At 31.0% G+C, this 27,239-nt stretch overlaps 2 protein-coding genes and 2 pseudogenes across 7 annotated transcripts; 2 read left to right on the plus strand and 2 right to left on the minus strand.

Annotated features, from left to right (window-relative positions):
- Positions 1–947: 947 nt before the first annotated feature.
- LOC149515698 (plant UBX domain-containing protein 4 pseudogene) lies at positions 948–2,523 on the minus strand (annotated as a pseudogene).
- Positions 2,524–11,739: 9,216 nt separating this feature from the next.
- On the minus strand, positions 11,740–15,184 carry LOC111296445 (elongator complex protein 4-like; annotated as a pseudogene). Its single transcript, XR_016325905.1, has 9 exons — positions 15,032–15,184; positions 14,308–14,548; positions 13,990–14,210; positions 13,787–13,877; positions 13,373–13,529; positions 13,036–13,114; positions 12,684–12,843; positions 12,501–12,592; positions 11,740–12,346 (listed from the first exon to the last, which is right to left on the minus strand). The product of XR_016325905.1 is annotated as an elongator complex protein 4-like (transcript).
- A 1,489-nt stretch (positions 15,185–16,673) lies between these two features.
- On the plus strand, positions 16,674–18,176 carry LOC111296156 (uncharacterized). 4 transcript variants are annotated; one of them, XM_022890259.2, is made up of 5 exons: positions 16,674–17,155; positions 17,255–17,393; positions 17,472–17,547; positions 17,646–17,758; positions 17,921–18,176. In XM_022890259.2, exons 1-5 carry the CDS (start codon positions 16,882–16,884, stop codon positions 17,988–17,990), a joined length of 672 nt encoding a protein of 223 aa, XP_022745994.2. In that variant the 5' UTR covers positions 16,674–16,881; the 3' UTR covers positions 17,991–18,176. The 4 variants fall into 4 exon arrangements, with proteins under 4 accessions (XP_022745994.2, XP_022745992.2, XP_022745993.2 ...); XM_022890257.2 differs by having other exon boundaries at positions 17,255–17,547; XM_022890258.2 differs by having other exon boundaries at positions 17,255–17,526.
- Positions 18,177–19,900: 1,724 nt separating this feature from the next.
- On the plus strand, positions 19,901–25,716 carry MOS7 (nuclear pore complex protein-like protein). Of its 2 annotated transcripts, XM_022890256.2 has the most exons (9): positions 19,901–20,293; positions 20,966–21,117; positions 21,449–21,571; positions 22,089–22,233; positions 22,517–22,578; positions 23,096–23,312; positions 23,532–24,452; positions 24,895–25,144; positions 25,225–25,716. In XM_022890256.2, the coding sequence occupies exons 1-9, from the start codon at positions 19,997–19,999 to the stop codon at positions 25,500–25,502; spliced, it is 2,445 nt and encodes an 814-aa protein (XP_022745991.1). In that variant the 5' UTR covers positions 19,901–19,996; the 3' UTR covers positions 25,503–25,716. The 2 variants fall into 2 exon arrangements, with proteins under 2 accessions (XP_022745991.1, XP_089596726.1); XM_089740600.1 differs by lacking the exon at positions 21,449–21,571 and having other exon boundaries at positions 19,903–20,293.
- The last annotated feature ends 1,523 nt before the right edge of the window (positions 25,717–27,239 follow it).

Below are 27,239 nucleotides of genomic sequence, written 5' to 3' on the forward strand. Positions count from 1 at the left end.
ATAGCACCCTCACAACGCCTATCGAAAGATGGTATCAGCTTAAATTTGTGCTATCCAAAAGCCTTAAAATTTTACCAAGTAATTAATTATTGGAAAATTTTCTCAATTGACTCTAATACTTTTAGCAGAAATTTGAAAAAATTTTCTCACCTCAAGAGTATGCAAGAAAAACTACTATTTCATTTGCAGAGGCTCCGTCATCGGATTATTTAAAGAAAAAAAACAAAATCAAAATTAAGATAGAAAGGAAGGAAAGAATGATTTTTTTTTGTAGGGAAAATTGATACTTTCAACTTTTTTCCAAAAATATTTTTTGGAAATTTTGATTTTCAAAGAAAATTGATACTTTCAACTTTTCCTCAAAAACCCTTTTTTTGAAAATTTATTTCTAAGAAAAATTGATACTTTCAACTTTTCCCCAAAAATATTTTTTTTGGAAATTTATTTTTAAGGAAAATTGATACTTTCAACTTTTTCCCAAAAATATTTTTTTGAAAATTTATTTCTAAGGAAAATTGATACTTTCAACTTTTCCTCAAAAACCCTTTTTTTTGAAAATTTATTTTTAAGAAAAATTGATACTTTCAACTTTTCCCAAAAATATTTTTCTGAATTTATTTTCAGAAGACAAAAAAATAAAAAAATAAAAAAATAAGAATAAAAAAAAATAAAGATAAAGATAAAAATGGAATAAAATAAAAAAAGTACTAAATAATTCTAGATATAGTCAATAGATAATAATAATAATAATAATAATAATAATAATAATAAATAAATAAATAAATAAATAAAAATACCAAGACCCCTTCAAGAGCTTTCTTTCCTGAAACAGAGTCTGGTGGATCATCAACACAACCATGGGCCCACAGTGGCTCAATAGAAATTTCCCGGGAGGAATGTCTGGTTCCTCAAAACTGATACTTGCAAGATAATCAAAAAGCTTATCTCTATCCACTCTGCACAGAAAGGGAGAGCGATAAAGCTTTATGCATCCTTCCAGAGTTATGAGCCATTCCAAGATTAGGCCATGCCGACTTAAAGTGGTGGGCAACAAACAGCCAGATGCTAGATCTTCTTTCTTTACCACCACAATGGGATAAGGTTCGCTTTTGAGAAAAGTGATCAGGTCTCAAGGTCCAAAGGGCAAATGCCGGATTCTGGGGTGAAGATTACATTGGCAGTACAGAAAGAAGAAATTCTGGCCGTGATCTCTGTAGCAATATCTCGCAAAAGGGACAGAACTCCTGTACAAGATTGGCAGCCCATCTTTGACAACACTTGCAAAGCCATAAAGGAGTAGTAGGGCAAACCTGCATAGAAACAGCACAACTTGCTAACTCACATTTCTGTCTAAATCCACCATTGCTCTCTAAACCCTTGTAAAAGTTAAATTCGGAGGAATCAAAAGGAACCAGTGCTGAACAATAGCTATATTCCTCTTCTGCCTGCCTCGTATATTTGGTTTGGGTTAGATCAGTTAAAAGTTTAGGAGGGAATTCCATTATCTGCAATTGATAATTTGTTGCACTCCTCGGTCTAGATGCATTGATGAAGGAACGGATGTCATCAACTGTATGTTGGAAATTGCAGTGGGCTATCATGCGAGTGCCATCAGCCAACATAAGCTGAATTGAGGTTGACGGTAAAGTTTCATCTACAACCAATCCAGGAGAAGGGTTAGGACCAGTGTTGAGAGGAGTGGAACTGATAGTTGGTTCAGGAGCTGTCGAACTACTGCTGCTACCAAGAGTTCTTCCTACACTCTAAAATGCTGCCTGTCTCTTCTTCTCTGGTTCAAGGCATTTCTCGTCCCTCTTTATTAGATTGACATGAACAGCAGACCTTCTATTAGCAGGTTCAAGCTCTTTAGGACACTCAGACTTTTTATGCTCGCTAAGAAATGTGCATTTTCAGGGTCATCCAACCTTCTCATAGGGCCATCATTTACAGTGAAACCATTGGTCCAGAAAATTATGTTGTGAATAACAGCCTCAGGCTGCTGGGGTACAGAAGGTACAGTTTCCCCTGAGAGTAATCGACCGGTTCCAGTAAAACTTGTTGAACTTGATGATGAATGAAGACGTTCGAGAGGCCCTTCTACAACTCCTAGTTGCCTAGCTTGATTGAAAATCTCATCTACATCATTATTCTTTATAGGATCTTGAACAAGCATGCCACTTTTCTCACCGCCGGTGTAATACTCCTAGGGGCTATCGGAATCGCTGTCGAAATCGAGTCCAGACTGCATGTTCAGATCCGAGAGCGTGCTTATGCCGTCGGTGCGACTGCTTGACGGCTTCGCAGGTTTCTTGTCACGTGAGGTCGTGGGTTTTGTCTGATTCTGTTTTCTATGTTTTTTCCTATAATTCTCCCTAATCTCTGTACTCTTATTGCTTCTCCCTCACCTATTCGATTCTCTTTCTTTATTTTTTTTCTTTCCATCAGTATTCTTTTTCCTTCTATTTTCTGTGTTGCGCAACTGATACGGCCTTGGCCTGCTGAGAGCTGTGGGCGTCGCGCCATTGCTGAGTGCTAGCTATTGACTGCTTGGGTTCTATTGCCAAATTTGGAATTGTGGTTAGGTGAAAAGTAGTTTTGGATACTGCTGAAAATGGTTATGAATGGAGATAGTGGCTCTGGCAGCAACGGTGGGAGTTTGGCTTGAGTAGAAAATGGTGGTGTAATATGAGGTCTGGTTTTCAATTTAGCAATGGCATCCCACAGGACTAAGGCTAGTGATGGCAATGATGGAAAGGGTGACGTTGGGTTAAGTTACTGCTAGAGTCCAAGGGAATAGATGAATATCAGAGTCTTTTTATGACTCTTTCCTTTTTTTTTGTTCTCTCCTTTCCTTCTCCTATTCGGATTCCTCTCCCTCTCCTAATCAAATTCTTCTTCTATCTTTTCTCTTTTTTTTTTCTTTCCGTCTCTTATTCGGATTCTTCTTCTCTCCTATCCCGATTTCTCCTCCATCTTTTTCCGTTTTATAAAACCATGCTGTTTTTTATAGAATTTCAGTTCTATTCCACTTAGTCCTCCAATGCTAAAGATTAGCCACCAATCATGCTTTCTGATCATCATCCAATTTAATCTCAATCTTTCTTTCTTTCTTTTTTTTTTTTTTAAAAATAATCAGATAATAAATAAAAAAGTGATAAATATGAAATAAAAAAAATCTAAAATAAAAATGAATAAAAATCCCTGCAACTGAGCTTGGATTAGTTTCAATTGACAAAAAATCTCGGACAAAATGGGGTGTCTACAATTACTCGTACAGTATGTAACTCTTAAGATTTAATAATAATAATAATAATAATAATAATAATAATAATAATAATTATTATTATTATTATTATTATTATTATTATTATTATTATGTTTAGTGAATACCGTATGCTAACCTTAATGAAAGATCACTGGCAGGTGACATGGTTTCTTCCTTATGTTTGATTCAGCCTAACAGCCTTTGCTAGAGCGAGGTGGGAATTTAAAGGGGAGGAAAGGCTTTAATACTCTAATTGCCTCAAGTACATATTAATTAAATAAAAATTTTGTGTAATATATAGTCAAATACACACTCAATATATATAATACAAATGCTATCCATTTTATTCTATAACCGGTTCATTAAAATAAGATTTCCTCCTACTTTGAAATACCTGACCCTGGCATTTTTTAACAACTATTTCAAATAATCAAGCCCCATCGTGATGCTTATATTATAGATGCATATTACTATAAGGAGGAAATATTGTTTAATTAATTACCTAATTAGAAAAATTTGCCTAAGGGGACAAGCATTATATATGTATGCATCCATATCTATAAATATATATAAACTAAAAATAAATAATTAAGTGTTTATTTGGATTTTACCGTATTTTCAATACGATACGATTGAATTCTTCGCTTTACCAATAAAATTTATATGTTAACTCCAATGAGATCTATTTAATATAAATTTTTTATTAATTTTTTTAATCATAGCTACAATAATTTTTATTATTATTTTTAATTTCATCACAGTTAATTTTACGGTCCATTCAAATAAAACCTAAAGATAGAGAACACAAAATTATAAGCATAGGATTGAAAAATAATAAAAATATAACATCAATTTTAATACAATTAGTTTATATAAAAGTAGGATAAAACATTTTTTCATCTAAAAAAATTACAAATTTTAAGTATAATTCTTTTTTTTTTTGTCCAAATAGGCCTGTTATTTTATGTTATATTTTTGCTTTTGAACTCATAATTAAAATATATACCTAAGAGCACCAATTACATATTTAGTCCTTGATTAATTTACTATTCCAATTTTAAAAATTGGTTTTTAAAAAAGGTTTGTGGCGAGCAAATATGATTTCAGAATTTTATGTGTTTGACATTATTGTTAAAAAGTCATTGGTAAATTAAAATATCTACAAATATATCTAAAACAATAAAAATTTAGAGATATTAGAATAATAAAATTATTTTACCTATAAAATTATGGTTGACCATAAAAAATCTTTTTAACAATTTTTTTATTTAAGTTTGCAAATCAGAATTTTAAATCAAAAATATTTTTTTATTGTTTATCATTAAAATCAAATCAAAAGCAAATTTTAATTAAACTCAACCGGCATTAAAGTCAAAAATTTTTTGTGGAAGATTCCCCTGAAATTAACAGAAATATGTAAAGGACCAATGCTTTTAGATAGCTTCTGGTTTAGAACATTCAGGAGGAAATAATTTTTAATAAAATAAGCAAAGAAAATTGGCATAGTCATGGACAAAAGATTTAGACTTTAGACTTATCAATGAAGGCTTATTTTTTCAAGGGAGCAAATAATTTATAATCAAATTGCCTAAAAGACAATGACATAAATAAATTTTTATATTGACTTTGTATAAGCTTGAGATTTTTTCTACGGGAGGAAATATTTTATTCAATCAAACTGCATAAGAAAAAAAAAATGTCGATAGTCGTAACCAAATTGTAAAATTTGGACCGACTTGGTACAATTAAATTAAAATATATAGTATGAAAGTTAGGTACATTTAATTATTCATATAATTAAATTTTATTTGAATTTAGTTTAAATTTAACATGGTCAATAGCTAATTGGCTCAACTAGCTACTACCTTTTTTTAAAAAAAATAAAGTTTAATATCAAAATAAATCATCAAAATTTATTTCAAAATGTAAATAAGCCTTTGATATTTTATTGTATAATCTTCAGATTATAAAATTTTATTTTATTGTAATTATACCTATTAAATTTTAAACTTAGATGAATAATGTCTATTGATAGAATTTTTAAAATAGTATTCTCCTAAATATTTATCATTTAAATCATTCAAATGAATCTAAATAAGCATTTTTTATAAAATAAATCATATAATTAAAAAATTTTATCCAAAAAAATTAAATATTTTACACCATCAAGATTTTAATCATAATAAAATAGAATTTATAATCTTAATTTTATGCAATTAAAAAAATGAGGACTTATTTACATTTTCAAATAAAATGTGAGGGTTTATTTAGGTATTACACCAAAAATTAATGGACGCCGTGGAGAATACGATTGAAAATAATTAAAAACAAATGAAGGGATAATGGTTTAGGTAGGAGTAAATATTTTTTTTATTTGGATGGGCAGGTAATATCTGATACTTGGAGAATAAGAAAAAATTAAAAAAATAAAAGAAAAAGGAAAAGGAGACGTGTCTTAACACACAAGATTTGCATTGACTTGGAAAATTTGTTAGGTATGAAAGTTACTTAAAATATTTAAGGCTAAGTCTGAAAACACAGAAAGAATGCATGATTTTGGTGATGATAACGTGGTGATATGATTTGCTGCCGGTTCCAAGTTCAGCTTTGATTGCCCAAGCTACGGCGTACACATGTGCAGTGATTATGGATTTAAATAGCATCCTTTATGAGTGGAAGGTCGCTATTTAACGAAAACGCCGTCATCCGTTATCATTATTTATTATAATGAAAATGTGAATTATCATTTATATAAATAATAATGAATTAAGTTTATAAATAGTGATATAATAAAAAATTATGATTATAACGAGAAGTTAAAATTGTTTTTTGTGCTTTAAGAGAAATGTGAATTGTATAAAGTTATGATTTATACAAGTATAGTGATGACAAACATCGACATGATCACACCGTGGGTTTCAAATGAAGATTCAATATTTGTGTAATATTTACTTAGTTATAGTAACTTTACATGAGTTTATATATGGGTAATAATGATTTAAATCAAATCGAATTTGATTTAATTTAATTTTTTTAAATAATATGTAATATTATGAATTTTTAAAATTTAATTTAAATTTGAATCAATTTATTTTTTAAAATTTATTTAATTTAAACTCAATTTTATTGGTTTAATTTAATTTTGGTTCAATTCATTTCAACGTTATTTAAATTTAAATTTTTTATTTTTATATATTATTTTAATAAGATTTTAATATATTTATATATAAAATAATTATTTTTATTTTATAAAAATTTAAAAAATATATAAAAACTAATATATATATATATTCTGTTCGGTGTTTTTTTTTTTTTTTTTTTAAATTTTCATATCCCAACCTAAACCGAATAAAAAAAATCCAAAACAAAATAAACACTATAATTTTAAATTAATTTTAAATTTTTTTGATTTTTTTTCAATCCGAGTAGAGTATACGAACGACTGTAATCAAATACACCCAATATATAATTATTTTTGGCTTTCGTGATCTGCATCCAATATATAATATGTACAATACAGATGCTATCCATTTTATTCTTCAACCGGTTCATTAAAAAAAGATTTCCTCCCACTTTGAAATGCCCGACCCTGGTATTTTTTAACAACTAATTTCAAATGACGAAGCCCTGTTATCATGTTTAGAAATTAAATTTTATCCGAATTCTTTAAATTAGGTTTCGATTTTGAATTCATTGGATGTTATCGAAAATTTAGTTTATATAAAAGCTGAATAATGCTGTTTTTCATCTAAAAAAATTACATATTGTAAGTAGAATTCTTTTTTTTTTTTTGGTGTTCAAATAGGCCTGTTATATTATGTTATTTTTTTTCCTTCTGAACGTGTAAAGAAAATATATACCTAAAAGCATCAATTGCACATTTAATCCTTGATTAATATTACTATTCCAATTTTAAAAAATTGGTTTTTTTTTTTTAAAAGTATGCAATGAGAAAAATATGATTTAAGAATTTCGTGTTTAGTATTGTTGTTAAAAAGTTATTGATAAATTAAAATATCTAAAAAAAATAAAACAATAAAAATTTAGACATATTAGAATAATAAAATTATTTTTCCTGTAAAAATTATGTCTGACCATAAAAAATCTCTTTAACAATTTTTTTATTTAAGTTTGCAAATCACAATTTTAAACAAAAAAATAATTTTTTTTATTGTTTATCATTAAAATCAAATAAAAGCAATTTTTAAATAAACCCAACCAGCATTAAAGTCAAAAAATTTTTGTGGAAGGTTCACTTGAAATTAACAAAAATATGTAAAGGACCAATGTTATTAGATAGCTTGAGAGTTTGCTTATGCAGGAGGAAATCATTTTTAATAAAATAAGCAAAGAAAATTTACTTAGTCATGGATGGACAAGATATTCAAACTTGGAGGCCTCTTTTCTTCAAGGGAGGAAATAATTTATAATCAAATTGCCTAAATGACAAAGACAGAAACAAATTTTTATATTGACTTGGTATAAGCTTGAGATTTTTTCTATGGGAGGGAATATTTTATTCAATCAAATTGCATCAGAGAAGAAAAATGTAGGTAGAGGTAACCTAACGCAAGATTTGGACCGACTTGGTACAATTAAATTAAAATATATGGTATAAAAGCTAGGTAAATTTAATTATTTATACAATTAAATTTTATTCGAAGTTCAAATTTAACATGGTCAACAGCCAATTGGCTCAATTACCTTTTAAAAAAAAAGTTTAATATCCAAATAAACCTTGGAACTTTATTTCGAATGCAAACAAACTTTCAATTTTTTATCGCAAAAACCTGAGATTATAAATTATTATTTTATTTTAATTATATTTATTAAATCTTAAAATTAGATGAATAATATATAATTAATAGAATTTTTAAAATAATATTCTCCTAAATTTTGTTATTTAACTCATTCAAATGAATTTAAATATGCAATTTTCATAATTAAATCATCCAGTTAAAAAAATTTATCTAAAAAATTAAATATTCTATGCCATTAAGATTTTAATTACAATAAAATAAAAGTTTATAATATTAATTTCATACAATTAAAGATCGATGACTTATTTGCACTTTAAAATAAAATTTGAGGGCTTGTTTAGGTATTGCACCAAAAATTATTGGACGCCGTGGAGGCTACGATTGAAAATAATTAAAAACAAATGAAGAGAACGGTTTCGGTAGGAGTAAATATTTTTTTATTTGGATGGGCAATAATATCTGATACTTCGAGAATAATAAAAAAATAAAAAAATAAAAAAGAAAAACGAGATGTGTTTTAACACACAAGGTTCGCATTGACTTAGTAAACATTTTAAGAATGAAAGTTACTTAAAATATTTAATTATTCATATAATATAAGAAATTAATAATAAATTTTTTTTTCTTTGATTATAAATATTTTTTTATTTTTGATATTTGAGAATATTAAGAATTGAATAAATAAATTAAAAATTTTTCAAAAAAAAAAAGCCAAAAATTGAATTCACAAGGGGGCAATACGCTTTTATATGCTGATAATCGTTTTATCTAAATTGTATTAAATGGTCAAAAAATCTATAAATTTTTAATATTTTTAAATAAAAAAGTGATGATTTTTAACTGTTTTGTACACTAAAATTTCTGTATTTATTGTAATTAAATTATTTTGTAACTCATTTTTCATATGTGAAGAAAGGAAAAATATTCAAAAAAAAAAAAAAAAAAACACTCATAAGTCACAGCAAAGAAAATTTTAAATTATTAGTATTATTATATAGGTAAAATAGCTGGGGCCAAATGGCTTTAAATAAAACAGCTGTAATTCACTCATCAATTGGCTTTGAAATCAAAACTTTTCTGGAAGCTTATCTTGAAAGAAATTAAATAAAAAATGTAGGCTTAATTAAGGGATGGAAATATATATATATATATATGTATTGTGCGAGAAATAAAAGTGAAAGAAAAAAAAGAATTAAGTTAAAAAATTAGTAAATATGATTTTACGTATGAATGTTATTCTCATTTTGTAATAAAATTAAAGTTTTAAAAAATAAAAATAAAAATCCTTCCATTCAAATTACCTCTTCCTATTTTTCTTATTAGTATTAGAGAATAGAAAGATAATAAACAACAAAACTAGTTTTTTTTTTCTTTTTTTCCCACCAAATAAACACTTATAATATAATTTTTAAATTTTATAAACAGATTAAAATACTATCACATATATAATTTTTTATTATAACTTATAAAACATATTTTATCCTATTAATCTTAATTTTTAACATACTAAAAAATATCCAGAGATAAAATTAGACTGGGCTCCTGATGCCTGGCTTCGTTAGGATCAAATTTCCAGTAATTTTATTGTCATACAAGATACACTTCTAATACATATTTGAATACATGAACTCTTAACTATTCTCTACAATTATTGTTTCTCGAGTATTGTTCGTCTGTTTCCGCTGTTTTCTCGACGAAATTAACATTTTCTTGATCGGTCGGCTGATTTAACCCGTTCTCCTGGTCAAATGATCTGATGTTTTGCCTTGTTTGCCCTTCAGTAATTTCTGCTTCTGCTCTTTTCTCAGAATGAATCGGTGGCTGATCTGGTGAAGGATTGGACCATAACTCCTTGCCAAATAGCATGATTTTTCTCTGCACTTCGATTCTAAAAACCTCTCCTGGCTTAGTATCCTTGTAGACAGCGACTCTATCACCCACGCAAATTCTTCTATCGTTTACAAATTGACGCCAACCTTTGGAAAAACAAGGTTTTGGGTATTGCCCTTTTCTAGTGGAGTAATCAAAGTTCCATATGCCTCCATTTTCATCCCTAACTTGAAGAGACACAGAATATTTGCCTTCATCAAACTCGAAATCTTTCGAACAACTAGTGGGAATCGCCAGCCTTTTCTGCACATCAGTTTCCGTTAGCACTTTCGAGAATAACAGCTTCATATGCAAAGATTTGACCAAAACGAAGCTGGGTTGATTTTTTGGGATTAAGAAGATGTTCATGGCAACCCCAAATCCCTTCAATATGCTTTGTATAGGTGAAATTAATAGTGGGTCCCAGTGACTATAAAAAATTTCAAAGACTTCTTCAAACGTATTACTGCTGACTATAATTTAATAAAATATTGTTTTGAATTATTTTTAGCAAGGATGCAAATCAAACTTTGGATCTATCAATTTTTTTTAATATTAAAAATATTAAATTTGAATTTCTATCATAATTCAACATATTACAAATTAGAAAGCAATAATGCTTGCCCGTTTGTAAACTCAAACCAAAGATTTTGGCCTGAGCTTGAAATTGCCGTTTCTAAGCTTATTAAATATAAACATATCAATTTCAAATATAATATAGTGATATGATAAAAAATAATATATAAAAATTATATATATTTTTAAAAAATATATTTCATATTTATTCATGTTAACATAATATAATTTATATTTTATATATGTTGACACTTTTAAATGTATGATTCGACACAAATGACACGTTTAATTTAATATTATTTTACGAATACATATTTAATATATTTAATATTTTTATATTTAATTTAATATAAACATATAAATATTATTTTATTTTTTAATTTTTTAATTATGATATTTAATTAGCTATTTAATATATAAGTATTATTTTAAACATTTAATTATGATACTCATTTAATAATTATTATAAAATTATTTTTTATCAATAATTTAATACAATAAAATATTAATATTAATCATATATTATTATTTTATTCTTTAATTTTTGATAGTTTATTATTTTGAATTTGATACTAAAAATTTATATAATTATTAATATATATTAAAATTTAAATATATATATTAAATACATAGGTATTAATTTTTTTTAATATTTAAGAATTTTTTTATATTATTAATATGCTAAGTTTATTAAGTGGTAAATGATAAATAGTTTATAATTATTTATTATTTTCGTTGTGTTTTTGTATATATACGTGTTAATCGTATTTATTTGTGTTATATTTAAATAAATTAATTATATAATGTTAATTATATCGTATCATGTGTAACACGTATGATAAATGTTTCGTGTTCCTGTTTAAAATTTAAACATGTTTTATAATTCTTGTCGTGTTCACTTTTTAATAATTCATATTATTACACATACAAACATCACATAAGACATGATATGAAAACATGAATTGCTAGATCTAATTAAGTAAGAATTGGACGAAAATTTTAGGGTTATCAAATATTAAATCCTGAACACTAAAATTAAGAGTCAAGTACTCTCTCAACGAATAACTTGATTGTTTGTCTATGTCTCAATTTTAATCAAGAATAGTCTGACTTTTGCTGTTAAAGATTTAATCAAGGCTGTATGGCAGCACTCTATAATGCATAAAAGAGCATGAGTAAAATTTTAATAGATAGCACATTCTAAGTGTTTAAAACCATTAACTTCTGGTCAACAGCCATAGCACTTTTAGTTTTGGTAACAGGATTCAATTTCTGGCAAAGCATAAGCTCAGTTTGATCATCTCTTTTGTTATTTGTTTGTTTTACAAAAATGTAATAAGGGCAGGACCACAAATTCTTCTATGGAAAAAGTCAATCAGCAAGAAGTAAAGAGGAAACCATTACGGCAATCTCAGCTAATGAGTAGCATATTTGAATTTGAGGTCTTAGATTTTCCTACTTTACATAAGCAAGAAACCATCTTCTATTTGGCTCACCAAGAGATTTGCTAGAGAATGCCACCACCAACACCAAGCAATTAGAAAGAATCTGGCGGATAAGCCGGTCTGTATGTCATTATGGCTAGTCCTCAGCTGCTCTTGGGTCAGCTGACTACTCGAAAACCTTAAGTAGGGTCGAGCTAACGGTGAATTGCATTCTTCATTTCTGGTTGTATCTCATTCTCAGTGTGATGAGTTGAATTCTTCTGAAGTATGCAGTCAAAAATCAAGGTTCCCAGTCCTGGAGGTGCCAGAGCAACTACCAGATGTGCCATAGGAAGTTCCACTTGAACCATCCTGATTTAGACATTCTAAAACCAAATATCTACGGATTGCAACTTGATTGAAAAGGTTGTTGCCTCAAGAATCACAGGAACCTGCTTAATTTTGGACAAATAAAGGTTTCTAGTTAAGTAGTAGAAAATGTAAGATAATGAGCAGAGTGAGGCTATTGTGAATAGATTTGCAGACTGACATTACATTGTTATGGAAAGTTATACAAGACTAAGATGAAGGCTAATGCTAATGAACCTGTGTGTTGCAGCGCGCTACTTTGTGCACGTTCAGAAAGCCAACCATATCCTGGTAACCATTGAGGAGTTGTGCCAAGTCCTTGTCTTCATCTGACAGAAGCATCCAACAAGATCAATGAGTCAATTACATTTGAAATAAAAAACGCAAACCATAAGCAGAAGGTTGAGACTGATAATAAACCTGGAATTGCTTTGACAGAAAGCAATGTGTCTGCCATGTGCTGCCATCTTTTACAGAAGGATGGTGAAAGAAGGGAGGGTGGAAAAGTTATTATGGCAACTGAATTTGAAGACCGTAGCATGCTTTTGAGAGATCTAATAAACGAAAGCATATCCCACTCCTGCAATAGTGTATGTTAACAGAAGCAATGGATTACAACTTTAAAATCAGTTTGAACTTTAAAACTATGATTTCTACAGCCCGAAAGGTGCAAAAACATTTTAAAAAATTTTTTCACTTACAAGGGAACTTTTCAAATAAGAAAAGGAAACAGGAATTTATATTCAACAAATCTTAAAGATTTGCTACTAACCATTTTGGAATATGCACATTGAGGAGAACAAAGTGATTGGATAGCAATGCGACTGGCACATGAAATGCCGCCATCATTTCTATGAGATAGCAAAATGAGGGCAAGGAATGACAAATAAATATACCAAAATGGAAAGAAGGGGAAAAAAAGACACAAAAGATACGGGCAAGTTAGTTTAGACACTAAAAATATGAATTTGGAACTTCATACAGTATTCTTCAAGGAGCTGTAAGGGAGATGACATAACAGGTAACAATAAAATCAAACATTGAATAATATGGCAGCGTGATCAAATGTTTCAAATCTTATGAATATATGGCCAAGTAAACGATGATACCTTGGAAATTGAGATAAAAATGTCGGACAACGGTCTTGAAGAGCAGAAAGATCAGGAGAATCTTGAATGCTAAAACAATCTACACCCTGCTTATCGAGGAAGTGCCTCTCTAGGGGCTTCCGCAAGTCAAATTCATTAGAGTACTCATGTTTACCATCTGCAACATGCTAACATAAAGAGATATGAGCATAGAACTTTCATGGAGACAACAAGCATGAACATAGGTTAAGAACAGTGAACTTCCAGTGAACACCTGATAATGCATGCAGTTTTTATAGATAAGTGCAAAAGTCTAATGAGTTGAAAGAATAACTCTTTTCTTAACCTAAATTAAGACCCAAAAGCAATCTGCATTAGCCTTTTTGTTAAATCTACAAGTGGAAAGAATAAAGAATAAAAAATAAAGAATAATACCAGGGGATAAACTACCTCTTTGACCATCAAAATTGAGTGGATTTTCACCAAAGTACTTGTTATACTGCCAAGCAATTCTCAGACCTGTCGCCTGTTTTAATTTGCTATTCACATTCTTACTTCTTAGCATTTGCACATATGATATTTCAAACAAGCTGAAAAAAGAAACCAAAAGTCAAAAAGGGGGTAGAGATGAGGGGCACCTGATCCGGATCATGTTCACGGGATTTGTCATCTTTGAAAGTGGCAGGACTGGGCAAAGTACCCAAAAACGGGTCTCTGGCTGGACTAGCATAGAGAAGAGGTTGATTGTGAACAAGTCCCTGAGCCATGAAATTCCTCAACAAAAGCATGTGATGAGGTGCTTCTGCATCTTCCATCACCATAACTAGGCTTCCCAAAGGGAACCCTCCACCTAGTATCTCTGCATATAAAGTAAAAACTACTCAATAAGAGAACAAATCACGATGCCAAAAGAGTATGTTATACAACAATAAGAATGAGAGACTGAACGCCATTACTGTCAAGGTCGGGTATCCCAGAAGATAGAAAGACCGTGCCATTTGGCCCACTCTTAAGTCCAGGGCCTTGAGATAGGGCTGCAGTCGAAAGGTTTCTAGAGAAGCTACTTGTCCGTGTCTTGGCCGCAGCCATGGCAGTAGCAACAGTAAAGAATCAAGACATTACACAATGCAGTGAACAATAAGGCTGATGTAAGTCTTTCCTGGCACAAATTCCAGCAAGTTCGTTCAAGCAATACCTCTGAAAAACCATTAATAAGGATCACTGAGGGTCTTAGAAACAGCAATGCAATCATACAAAGGAAAAAGCAAACGAATGAAGAAAACTATTATAATTGTCACAATGCCATGATTAAACTTAAACATATTATATTTAACTCAAATTTGAACTTTTTCTATTCAAAGTTTTCGTTTTTTTTTTTTTTTTAAAGAGAAAGTCTCATCTGCTAGCATTCAAAAGAACATGTTGTTGGAACTAACTCTTTGCTAAAATAAAAAAAAAAAGAAAAGAAAAAGTACCATTTTAACCCAAGTTTTGTTAAGCACTTGTCATTATTTTTTTTAATAAAATTTCTTCTCTTTTCATTCAAGCCTTTTGTCAAAGATACGGTGTGCAGTTCTTAAGTAAACTTTACCAGTACACGATAAGGCTCTAAATAGTTTGATTTTCTTTTGCTTCCTTTGGGTTTTCCAAGTCACCAAACAGAGTATAGCAAATTCTTACCGTGGCTCCCTTTGAATTGTTTCAGAGGATTCAAGTTCCCTGGCCCTGCTTCCGAGTTCCGCCGTTTTCAAAGCAATCACGCGCTGTTTCTTTCTCGTTTGCTTTTCAGGCTTTCGCCTCCAGCAGACAAAACGCTCCGTTTCGTCATGGTTGCTTGGGCTTAGCCCTTTCCTCATCTTAATGGTGGGCAGGATTTTGGGCCAGTGATATCTTCTTAATGGACCATTTTTAAAAAGCTAGAGCCCATAGATGTTTCTTTCCCCCGCTTCACTGATAATAAAATTGACTATCGTGTATTTATATTATGTTAAATATTAAAATTTATATATTTATATCATATTTTATATAAAAATTATGTATTATAATTTATGTCAATATAAAATTATGAAATATATATCTTTTGTTAAACTCATATATAATATTATTAATATTTTAAACTATGTTACTTTTATTTTTTTATTATCTTGTCATTGTATTATATTTTAAATTAATAAATTTATAAAACACATTAAATTAAATGACATAATTATTTTCATAAAATCCGTGAAATGCATAGTTAATTAAAAATTAATTTTAGTAGAATTTACAAGAAATTGAATAATAATTAATGGTAAGTAATATAGACGTAAAGATTTCTTAAAAGCAATACTTATCAAGTCTTTATCTCATTCCAAAATTTTACTTATATTCTACAATTTGCATTTGTATGCAGTTATAAAAAAAAAAGAGCTCATTTTCTAGATAGAATGATGAAATGCTACTGAAAAAGTTTAATAACGAATTTATAGGAAAGGCTAGTTTGATTAGTAAAGAGATTTTTTTTTCAATTAATATATCTTTTGTTAGAAGCATTCCAAAGTTGAAGAGAAGATTTAGCTTAAACAAAGTATAATGATTCATATTATAAGGTATTATTTTTTTTATTCATTCAATTTTAATATTTTATTTAAAATAAATGAATTGCTATTTGAAAATGATAGCGAATATTTTTATATAAAAAATTAGAATTTAAAATAAAAAATAATTATAATTATAATTTTTAAAATTTAAAATTTAAAATTACTAAATATCAATTCTTAAATATGACTAAAATATGGATTCATGCTAACATTTAAATAAACAAGATTTAAGATTCGAGACCATGACAATATAGGTGTAATTGAGTTAAGTTTATATGGTGAAAAGTTCGAACTTGATTCGAAATTCGTTATTTATATTTCGACTCAAATTTAATTGAATTTTAATTTTTAAATTTAAATTTGACTCGAAATAAAAATAAAATTACTCGAATTCATTTAATTATGTTTGTTTAATAAAAATGAACTCGATTTTTATATTCAATTTTAAATTTAATTATATATTCGAATTTGAACTTAAATTCAAATTGATATGTATATAAATAAAATATATTAAAATTAAAAAAACTTAATTAAATTTGTGAGATATTCAAATTTCATAATTTTCAAACTGGATTCATTGAATAAATCTAATTGATTAAATTAAAATTAATTTAATAATAATTAAATTAAATTCGAATTTTAACTAAACCTAATAATTTACTAACATTGATACGTCATTTGCCACCCTACATGACACAGCACGAGACTTTCAATATTGTCCTTTAAGAGTCTGTCCATAGGTATTCCCTTTAAGAATCTGTCTATGGGTATTTCCGTTAACAAGACTCGTCCAATACAATTTGACTGTTTGCTTCTGCGTTTGAAGTTCGTCACTTCCCTTCACAGAACGAGTCCTATCAAAAACATTGAACCTTCATTTTTCCCTTCTTCCTCTTAATCTTCAAAGCCTTTTTCTTTGTACATAAACTCTGGTTTTTATAACCCCAAAAGATGGGTTTTTCAAAGGAAGAGAAATCAAGAAGAATTTTGAGAGGTTTTAAAACTGTGTTTTTCTTAATCACCATGATGATTTCTTTTCTTATGTTTTCTGCACCAGTTTTTCTTGTTATTGCTGACACCCTTTTGCCTTCTGCTTTGCTTTCTGCTTCCCTTTCTCCTCCTTTATCATTGAAATCCCTCTCTTCCCATTTCAGTAACTATGATTTCAGATATTCTCTCATAGATATCCCCCTCGTATCCATTATCAGATCAGCTGTTATAATCTGTAAGTACATAAAAAACCCAAACCAAATACTATGATTCATCACTGTTTCTTTCAGTTCATGGATTTTTTGATTGGTTTTTGTTGGTGTTTTTTGGACAGGTGTTTATAGCTTTTATGATGGACCAAGTCTTTCCAGGGGACCTTACCTTCGAATTACAATGATTTGTTGTGTTTCATCTTTGATTTTTGTTTCATTAAAAGCTCCATTTGTGTTCAGTTCGAGTGTTCCTAGACAAGGGTATGTTACAGACATGGAAACTGCTCTTTTCATTTGTTCATTGGCCTTGGCAATTGCACATATAATTGTGGCATATAGAACAAGTTGCAGACAAAGAAGAAAACTCCTTGTCTACAAAATTGACATTGAAGCTGTAATTTCCCTTAGCTATCAGGTCTTTCAATCAGATAAGTATGATGATTTAAGCAAATAAAGATGTTAATGTAATAAACTGAATTATAATTGATGAATGTTTTTTTCTATTGTGTACAGATTTCGGCTTGCAAGAATGGGTTTCCAAGCTATCAGAAGATACTGGAAGTAAATGATACTACTAACAATGAAGGGATTTCAACTACAAGAAATCAACCTTTTGCAGGTTTCAGGTAATTAACTTACCATCCATTTTGTCTCAACAAAACAAGTGCAATCCTTTTTGTCTTGTTGCAAACTCCACGAACCAACATTAAAAAAACCAGCATGATATTTAGTTTGTTTATTACATTTAATGACATCAGATAACATGCTGGGTTTTCTTCCTCTTGCAGAGTTTTCCAAGTGAAATCAGTCACCTGGAAATCAAAGAAGTTAACAAGCAGCTCGGCAGTAGCAGTATAAAACCTCCATACACAAACAGATGAAATAATTTCCTGCACATATATATAGCTGGTGATTGTTTATCACTAAATAGAGGCTATGATTTTGAGGATAGATCCAACGTTCTTTCATGATTTTGAGTGTACAGTTTATATTACATAAAAATATATGAAATGAGAGAGAAATGAGCCGAAGGCCTTTTCATGACCTTTCTATTGTGTGAAATTAAATACAATACCCCAAATTCAATGGCTTTTATCCTTCTTTTCAGCTATTTGTCAAAGTTACTGGAATTTTCCACCCTTTGTTTTCTGATGCTCATTTGGAAGCAATATTTAACCTTGTTGAAACTTGGAAAGTGAGTGGTTTTCATTGGCACCAATAAGACAAGTGTGAAATATCAGTATCCCATATGGACTGTTTTAAAAAATGATATCGACTAATCATGTATTATCTTTAAAAAAGAGTAATCTTAATTTTAATATTAAAAATTATTTCTTTAATTTTATTTATACACAAAAATACATATCGTGATAAAATGTTTTTAAAAATCAAAATTTAACTAACCTTAACCAATACTTATATAAGCATTCGCAACCGAATCTTTATTTTAAAAAGACAATTGTTCGTTCAAATGACCTCTTGGCCAAGCACTTAGATTTGTTGAAAGTGTCTGGTCCAGCTGACGGAGCTTTTGGCATGCATTGTATCAAAGGCGAAAATAGAAAATTGATTAAAAAAAAGGGTCAGACAATAATTTTAAAAAGAAGAATGATTCAAAATAGTAATTAGGTAAAATTTATCATTATATAGCAAAAAAGGTAAAAAAATTTTGAAGTGCCGTGGCCACTGCCGGCCCCCTTTAGTGCTGCCTCGGCGCCGCATATTAGTTTGACAAGGAAGAGGGTCCAAACGAGAAGAATGAACCACCCAAGAGGCTGGATGATGACCAATACAAGTAAAATCAATGAAAGACTTCCAGAAAGAAGAATGATTTTGGTGATGATAATTAACATGGTGATATAATATATACAATATAGATGCTATCCATCTTATTCTTCAACCGGTTCATCAAAAAAAGATTTCCTCCTACTTTGAAATACCCTAACCTGGCATTTTTTGACAACTTATTTCAAATAATGAAGCCCCCACCATTATGCTTATATAGATGCATGCTACTATCAGGAGGAAATATTGTTTAATTAATTACTTAATTAGAAAAAGCTACCAACGTTTGTTGGTTTGAATGGTTAAGAAATTCAATTTCCTTTAAATAATATTTCAATTTCGAATTTTGTAAATAAAAAAAACAAATGTCAGAAAACCTTGCCTTTCTTATAAGATTAAGATTGAAAAATAATAAAAATATAACATCAATTTAACACTATTAGTTTATATAAAAATAGAATAATGCATTTTTCATCAAAACAAATTACATATTTTAAGTAAAACTATATATGAATTTAATTACATAAAAAATATATTTTATATTTTTATGTCGAAACAAATTCTGATACATAATTTCATGTAAAATATGATATAAATATATAAATTTTATTATTTTCACGATATAAATATATGAATCGATAGATCTACTTTAATCTATTAATTTATATTTAAAAAAATAAATCTTTTTTCTTGATATTTTAACAATAAATAACAAGAAATAAGTTGGTAAAACTTAAAAATTTAATGGCATGTAATCCTATAATATATGTTGAAACAATTTTAAATTCTACAAATACCTTGAAGTAATTGATATATATATATATATATATATATATATAGACACAACACACACTTAAATTGAGCATGCTAGTTTATTTATTTAATATAAAGTTTCTTCATTTAAAATGCAACTTAGAAATGATTTTATCTTGGACTACTAAAACGACGCCGTGTCAACATTCTCAGTAGCTTAACGTCATTGTTTCATTTCACCCTTCTTCACTTTCTCCTGCCAACGGGAAATAAAGCAGAAAAAGCTCCCGACGCCTCCACCCCAACAAAGAAAGAGAGTAGAAGTAATGAGGTTCGGCTTCGACTTAACGGAATCGACCGAGGACGATTCTAGAAGGTCCTTAACCCCTAAAGGAGAAGTTCAGTGGGTCCCTCTTCAAAACCACCCGGTCTTCACCTCCGCCGATGGAAGCCGAGCAGCCGCAACCGCCTCTGTGCCAGCTCGAGCTGTTAAAAATCTTTTAGCTTGGGACGGAGCGTCAAGACTCTATTATTGGGACTCCAATAAGCAATGCCTTCATCGAATCTCCATTCGTTTGGGTGAGCCAGAGCCTACTGCCGTCGTCGCCGCTTCTCCCTCTAAAGTAAATTTCAAATCTTACTTATAAAAGCCAATTAGGTTTTTTTTTTTTTTTTGTTTAATTACTTGCTAATTCGACCGTTGAAATGTTGTTTCAAACCTTTGAATTTGTATAATTCAGTAGAAAGTGAATGAATTTGAAGAGTCTTTTACTACATTGAAATTTTAGGGTTTATAAATTTTGAATTTTGAATGATTAGCTGTGTTTGGCTGTTGTAAAAGGAAATGATGAACAAGCAAAACCATAATTGATTAAAAAAATGAATAAATAACAAAAATGTAACATGAATACTAGAATTAGTATATAAAAGTAAAATCATGCATGTTCTTATCCAAAAAGATTACTTTTTTATTCTTTAATTCTTTTAAAATATATTTGATTTTGTATCAAAAAAATTTCAGCCTTTTGCATTCGGAAACAGAAGGGAAGTAATAAAAAGCAATACTATATGGTATGTAAGTAGGTAATCTAAAGTCTGATAAATTTGAGCTGTGCATGAAGAGTGTGAGAACGTTGATGTACTTTTAAAAGCTTAGGATAAGGAATGGCTGCCTTTATGCAATGTGGATGGTTATCAAATTCTGCCTGTATGCTTGAGCAGTTGTGTTAATTATAGTTGAATTATCTATTTTTTTGGTGTTTAAATTTAAAAGATGTAATTGCATTAATTTATAGGTGTTGCGAGCGGACATGGAGCTGAATTTTGTTGTTAATAAAATCTCTATCAACAGGAATGGATCAGCTTTACTCCTAGCTGGTTCAGATGACCTATGTGTCATGTACCTTTATGGACGTACTTCTACTAAAGACAACACCATCCTTTGCAGGTAATTGTGCGAAGTAACATATTTTATTCACTTATTTGTGTATTATGCATGCCAGATTTGTTTCTCTTATAGTTGTGTTTGACTGTTAGTGATGAATGAGTTGATTGTATCGAGATGTATTTCAAAGTTGATGTGTTGGAATACCAATTATTGCAATAATCCATATTCTGATATTAGTTCATCTATGCTTTTAGGATGGGTCATTATTAACATAAGATCTACTTTACCTTTTTGTAAAACCTCAAGCTTATACAACTACTTTACTTGTGGTGGCTACATTTCTCTGTCTTCTTGGACGTTTCCTCTTAAAAGTTAACATTTTGTTCTGCAGGACTGTTTCAATTGGTTCACAAATTAATTCTAGTGACGGCAGTTCAATATGCATTCTACAAATATCATGGCATCCTTACAGTGACACCCATGTTGGAATTCTCTCTTCTGATTCAGTTTTCAGGTATAGAATATTCATGCCATAATGTACAGGTTGTATTAAGTGATCACAGTCTGGAGGCTTGTTGATGGGTCATAATTATATTACTTGCTCTGACTCTGAGGTTATGCCTTGGTTTAGGAGAGGGAGAGGTGAATGATTGCAATATAACTTGTAAAAAAATAGAGGATAAATTTATTTTTACAAAATTGAGGCATATTTAATTATGAAAAGGTTTAATTGCTGCTATCAATGTCCATGTATATTTATTTATGTGTGATTCATTTCTTTCAGTCTCCTGAAGATTTCAATTCCACTTCAGTTTTTGTCTCTCTTAATGGACAGTGTATGAGTTGGCAGATATGGCATGTGAAGTTTGTTTTATAACTTGTTACACCTATGGCATTCTTTCATTGATCACACTCTTCGAAGTTTTGCAAGTCAATTTTGTTTGAAGTAATCCTTTTAAAAAAATTTTATAAATGGTACATTGTGTTTGATTGAAGCATGTATTAACTTATTATTTTTTACTTTTCTGCAGACTATTTGATTTATCCTCTTATGTTATGCAACCAGAACAAGAGTATTATCTGCAGCCTGTTGAACCTGGTAGATGCAGGAATGCTGCATCAATCTGTCCTGTTGACTTTTCATTCGGGGGGGACCACCTGTGGGACAGATTTAGTGTAAGTTCAATGTATTTCTAGAATCTTAGTATATTTCAATAGTAACAGTATATTTCACGGTTTAAACGTGGCTATCTATTGCTTCAGTGTGTCTTGCTTCACTCTGCTTAATGAAATTGTTGTCATCTGTTCCTCTTTTGATTTTCAAATTTATCCTTTCCTATGATATTATTATGATACAACTTCCATCTTTTTTCCTATTGCTAAGCTTGTTATATTTTGGAATTAATTAATATTCACATATTGTGTCAAATCTTCAAGTTACCTTTTATGCCATTTTCAGGTCTTTGTATTATTCAGTGATGGATCAGTTTACATCCTTTGCCCACTTGTTCCGTTTGGAAGGTATTTGGGATTTTAAATTTTCTTTTTTCTGGGGGGGGGGGGGGGGGGAGGGTATAATTAATTTTAACTTTTTTGCTATTTTCTCTTTTCTTTTTCATTCTTTAATTTTAAACAATATTTGCAACAAATGTGCTTATAAAGCTCATTTGAACTATGTAGGTACTAGTGTTACTGTTTGCACTCCTGCCATATTCTACTTAGCTTTTAAGAAAATCAAGATACTTGAAAATTAAGGTTATGAGGATAAATTTTTCGTATTGCCATGTGAGCCACATGCGTCAGGTCATGTAGCCATATGGTTTGATCATTTCCTTGTGCTCATTATTTACTTGTAAAGAGTAAAGACTGCTGCTTATTTCTACCCTATATTCTTTGTGGCCTAGAAATTTGACTTGTGCCTTCTCGTTTGTCTTGCTATTATCATTAACGTGCCACTGCTTAGAGAGTTGCATATTCCTTTGCTACCATTTTTCTGATATATTTATTTTTGATACCTGGATCATTTATTTGGAAACAGTGTTTATAAATGGGAGTCAATATTGGAGATTTATAGTGATGCTCATACTTTTGGACTGAAGTCAGCCAATTCAGCAGCTATTAGTAATTCTAATCTGGCAATCTCTTGGTTGGAAGCAACTTTTCCTGAGCTAGCTCAACAAGCAACAGATGGGGAAAATCCATTTACCATAAGAGCTCAGTCACATGCTTTCTTTGATGCATCAGTTGCTCTGCAGGTATGTGAAATAAATGGATTGTAGCCTATCTGTGGAATGCATTTGGTTTGGATTGGAGATTCATATTCTGTTTGGTTATGCAATTTATACTTTTTTAGGAATGGGCTATTTAGAGTCTATCTGTGTGTCATAGCAAGATAACTTTTACTGAAAATTTTTTAAGGCTATGTTCTGACATCTTTGCAACAACTATAAATTTTTTATTGCTAATTATTCCAGGGGCCATTACGTAAAGTATGTCGTGATGGAGAAGATGAAACACTAGCAGTTAGGGGTGCAGAATGTGAAGGCCGTGCGGTGAGTTTTCTGTATAATTTAGTCAGCAAAGACTCAATTCTGGTGACTGCCTGGAGTGGTGGACAATTGCAAATAGATGCCCTAGCTGATGAAATCCAGCCAGTCTGGATTACTGGTAGTGCACCTCATCTTCGTGTTGGTTCCCATGATCATATTCTTGGGGTTGCCATGATCTGTGAATCAATCTCTGCTGAGCTTTCTATTTTGAAGCTTGATCAACCACTTGATAACACTGTTTGGTTGGGCCATCCACCTCCCTTGTTGAGACTGGCAATTGTGGATTTGGCTTTGCCAAGGAAGATGGAAAGCAGTTCTATTATCACAATGTTTTTTGATCCCCTTATGCCTGAAAGAATATATTCTCTTCATGAGGGAGGGGTAGATTCGATAGTGTTGCATTTTCTTCCTTTTACATCTCAGATCAGTGGGAAGGATGACAGTATCAAAACTCCCTCTGTGCATCCTGTATTGAGTACGTGCCAGGGAGAAAACTTTTCACCTGCTCCTTTATTTGGATTTGTATCACTGTCAGATTCATTTGGATACTCATGGGTGCTGGTGGTCACTTCCACTCAAGAATGTGTTGTGCTAGAGATGAAAACTTGGAATTTGTTGCTTCCCATTCAAGTTGATAAAGAGAAGCCCATCAGCTTGGAAGAGCAAAAAGAGAAAGATACTCCAGATATCATAAGCAAAGAACTCCTTGCTGGTCCTAAGTCAGTTCTGGCTCCTCAGGCGTCACCTAATCTGCGTTCTGTTGCTGCAGATTCTATTGAAGGTCGATCTGCTCTTCATCAGTACTTCAAGCTTTTCCATGAAAATTATGTTGAATATGCACATAAGGTGAGAATGCATCATTTAATTGACATACATTTACTGACTTTGCCTTGTGCTCCCACATCTTTTGTTTACATTATTTTTCTCTTCCCACAGGGTAAATGTTGAAAAAGTTCTTGGAAGTATGTGAAAGACTTGCTCATACTAGGAATTGAAAGGCCTTAAAATGACTGAAATTGATATGAATGTTCAGCATAGTCATAGCTGGCAAAGGAAATCATTATTCATAGCTCCCCACAGATTAATAGCAGTTTTAGATATTATGGGCTTTTTGAGGCTTAAGTTTGCGGGGTTTGTTGTTTATGTAACATTTTTCTTCTGACAATAAGACTGGTTTTGCCCGTTAATAGATAGTGTGTCCAAAAACTGAAGAATTCCACATTCAAATACTTTTGAGTTTATTCCTGCTTTTTGATGTCGTATGAAAATCTCTCTTTGACTTCTCTAGGTGTACTTTGAGCTGAAACATCATGGCCCTCAGCTAAAGAGAATCATAGATGATCAGAATGCTCGTTTGAATGAGGCACAACAGAAGATTTTGAAAGTTGAGGCAAAACAATCTAAGCTGGAGGAGAGGATTGATCGTGCTGTCCAGCAACACAATTCTTTGGAACAGCGTTTGCAACATCTGAGAAGCCTGCCTGGGGCACACAAGAAACCGCTGTCTAGAGCAGAGCGAGAATTTAAGTCTGAACTTGGTAATCAATTTTTCTGTGCATTTGTAGCATGCTAACGACCACATCACATCATTTGATAATTTGTTTGGTCATTTGTGCAGATCAATTTACAGGAGTTGAACTAGATGCTTTGCAATCCTCCATTGATACTTTAAGAGCGAGGCTTAGAAGGTATACACAATCTTCAAAGGCCAACGGAGCGAACCAACGAAGGAAAATGCCTGGTAGGAGCCATGTGCAGGATGCTCAGATCTCTCAACTGAAATCCTCACTTGAAAAACTCTCACTGGTCAATAGTGAGAGTTCAAGAAAGGTTAAACTCGTTGAATCTGCATTAAAGATCCGGGAAGGCAACAGAAACAAAACAATCACCCCATGATTGAGTAGTAAAAGAATTGGGCTTGTGTCAGGGTTTTCACTTGCAATGGGAGATAACATTTTATTGCTCATTCGAGCTCTTTCCCTCTGCAAGGCAGAGTTATTTGTTTGTTTAAAGTTCCTATAAGCGCCCAGACCGAATTTGGCACCAATCCTAACTCACTGTTGTATTTTATGATACCTGATAGTATAAGATCATAAAGGGTTAAAAAACAGGTGGGCTTCTTTTCTTCTCCAAATTAAGTTATATATATATATATATATATATATGTATGTATGTATGTATGTATGTATATGCCGACTGAATGCAGGAGTGTGTGACCTTCCAGGACTGATTGAAAAACCAACCACACATGACATGATACAAAGATGCCACCGTCATACTGAGCCACTACGACAGAATTTTTAATATGGTTCTTTTACAGGACTAAATCAGAAACCAAGCAAGATTCAGTCATCATCCTCATCTAATCGTCCTCTCCATCCTGCTACAATTGCAAAAGCCAATCGAAATCAGGATTTATTAGAGAAATAGACATGCAAAACTTGAGTATGACTGAGTCAATTAGTCTGCAGTGCTACAACACAGTGAATACACCAATAAACCAACAAAGGGTTGAAAAGTTTTGACACAAGACCAGCAAGCATATCCAAACATACCAGAAATGATCATTAACCCATGTGTTTGTTGAGAATTCATGCTACTCAAGGCGATATCAAAGTACAGTAGCTAGGTCAGTATTCATCCAGTAGATTGCCATTTACCTGTTTCTTGTTGTAGGCTGCCCTGAGCTTCTCATATTCTGATTTCCTCTTGGCTGCTTTTGCTTCATATGGAGCTTTCTCTTACCAATTGCAACCAAAAAGAGGATTTGAGGGACACTCACTTTCAAAAAGCTAAGAATCAAGCTACAGATAGAGATGGAACTTACAAACAACTTTATATTCCATTCCCATAACTAGTTAATTAGACAAATTCATTTATGTGATAAATTTCAAACTCGTGACATTAATCAGGAGATGCATATCTCAAAATCCACCATCCAGCCATATGCATTACCATATTTCCAGGTCCTCTGTAGTTTAGCCAAGACTGGCATTGGCTTGACCATGCCATACTAGTTCCAAAATCGTCGAACATGTGATTGGTGCATAGCCAGGTCCAGAGGAGCCGCAGTGAAAGTTTTATGCATCACCTTTACTAACAGAATCCATGGTATTTTCCAAGTGAAAGGCGACCATTGGAACAGTGGTTGACATAATTCGTTGTCCAGACACATCACATCCAACACAAGCGATTTTAGGTGATATCGAGAACTTACTGCGCGCTTTAGACATGGACTTCCACTTCTCTCCCCACGCTTTGCCCACCTTCATCACAATATCCAGTAGCAAAAAATTTAACAGCAACACTTTCCTAATTTAAGTATGAACAATAAAAAAGGTAAATATTAGATCAAGAAAACAAAGCTATAAGCATAAAATTATAAAAGGAACAACATACCTCTTCTATGGAAGAAAATGAAAGCAAGAAATTGTAAATAAAAAAAGATAAAAAAAGCTGAGAATAGCAGGAAAGAGTAGAAGTAGATGCCAAGAAGATATTTGTGGGAGGTCCATTAGGGTGACACTAGGCAACTTTGGGAGGAGAGATGGGAAGTTGTCTGTGAGTGCTGTTTGTCACTTTATTTGGAGTTGTGATTCTTACAGAGTATCTAACATGTCTGACAGATTGGTC

Source organism: Durio zibethinus, chromosome 12 (genome assembly GCF_047325235.1).
Source record: "Durio zibethinus cultivar Kanyao isolate XHJ-2024 chromosome 12, ASM4732523v1, whole genome shotgun sequence".
In the NCBI taxonomy this organism is placed as follows: Eukaryota; Viridiplantae; Streptophyta; class Magnoliopsida; order Malvales; family Malvaceae; genus Durio; species Durio zibethinus.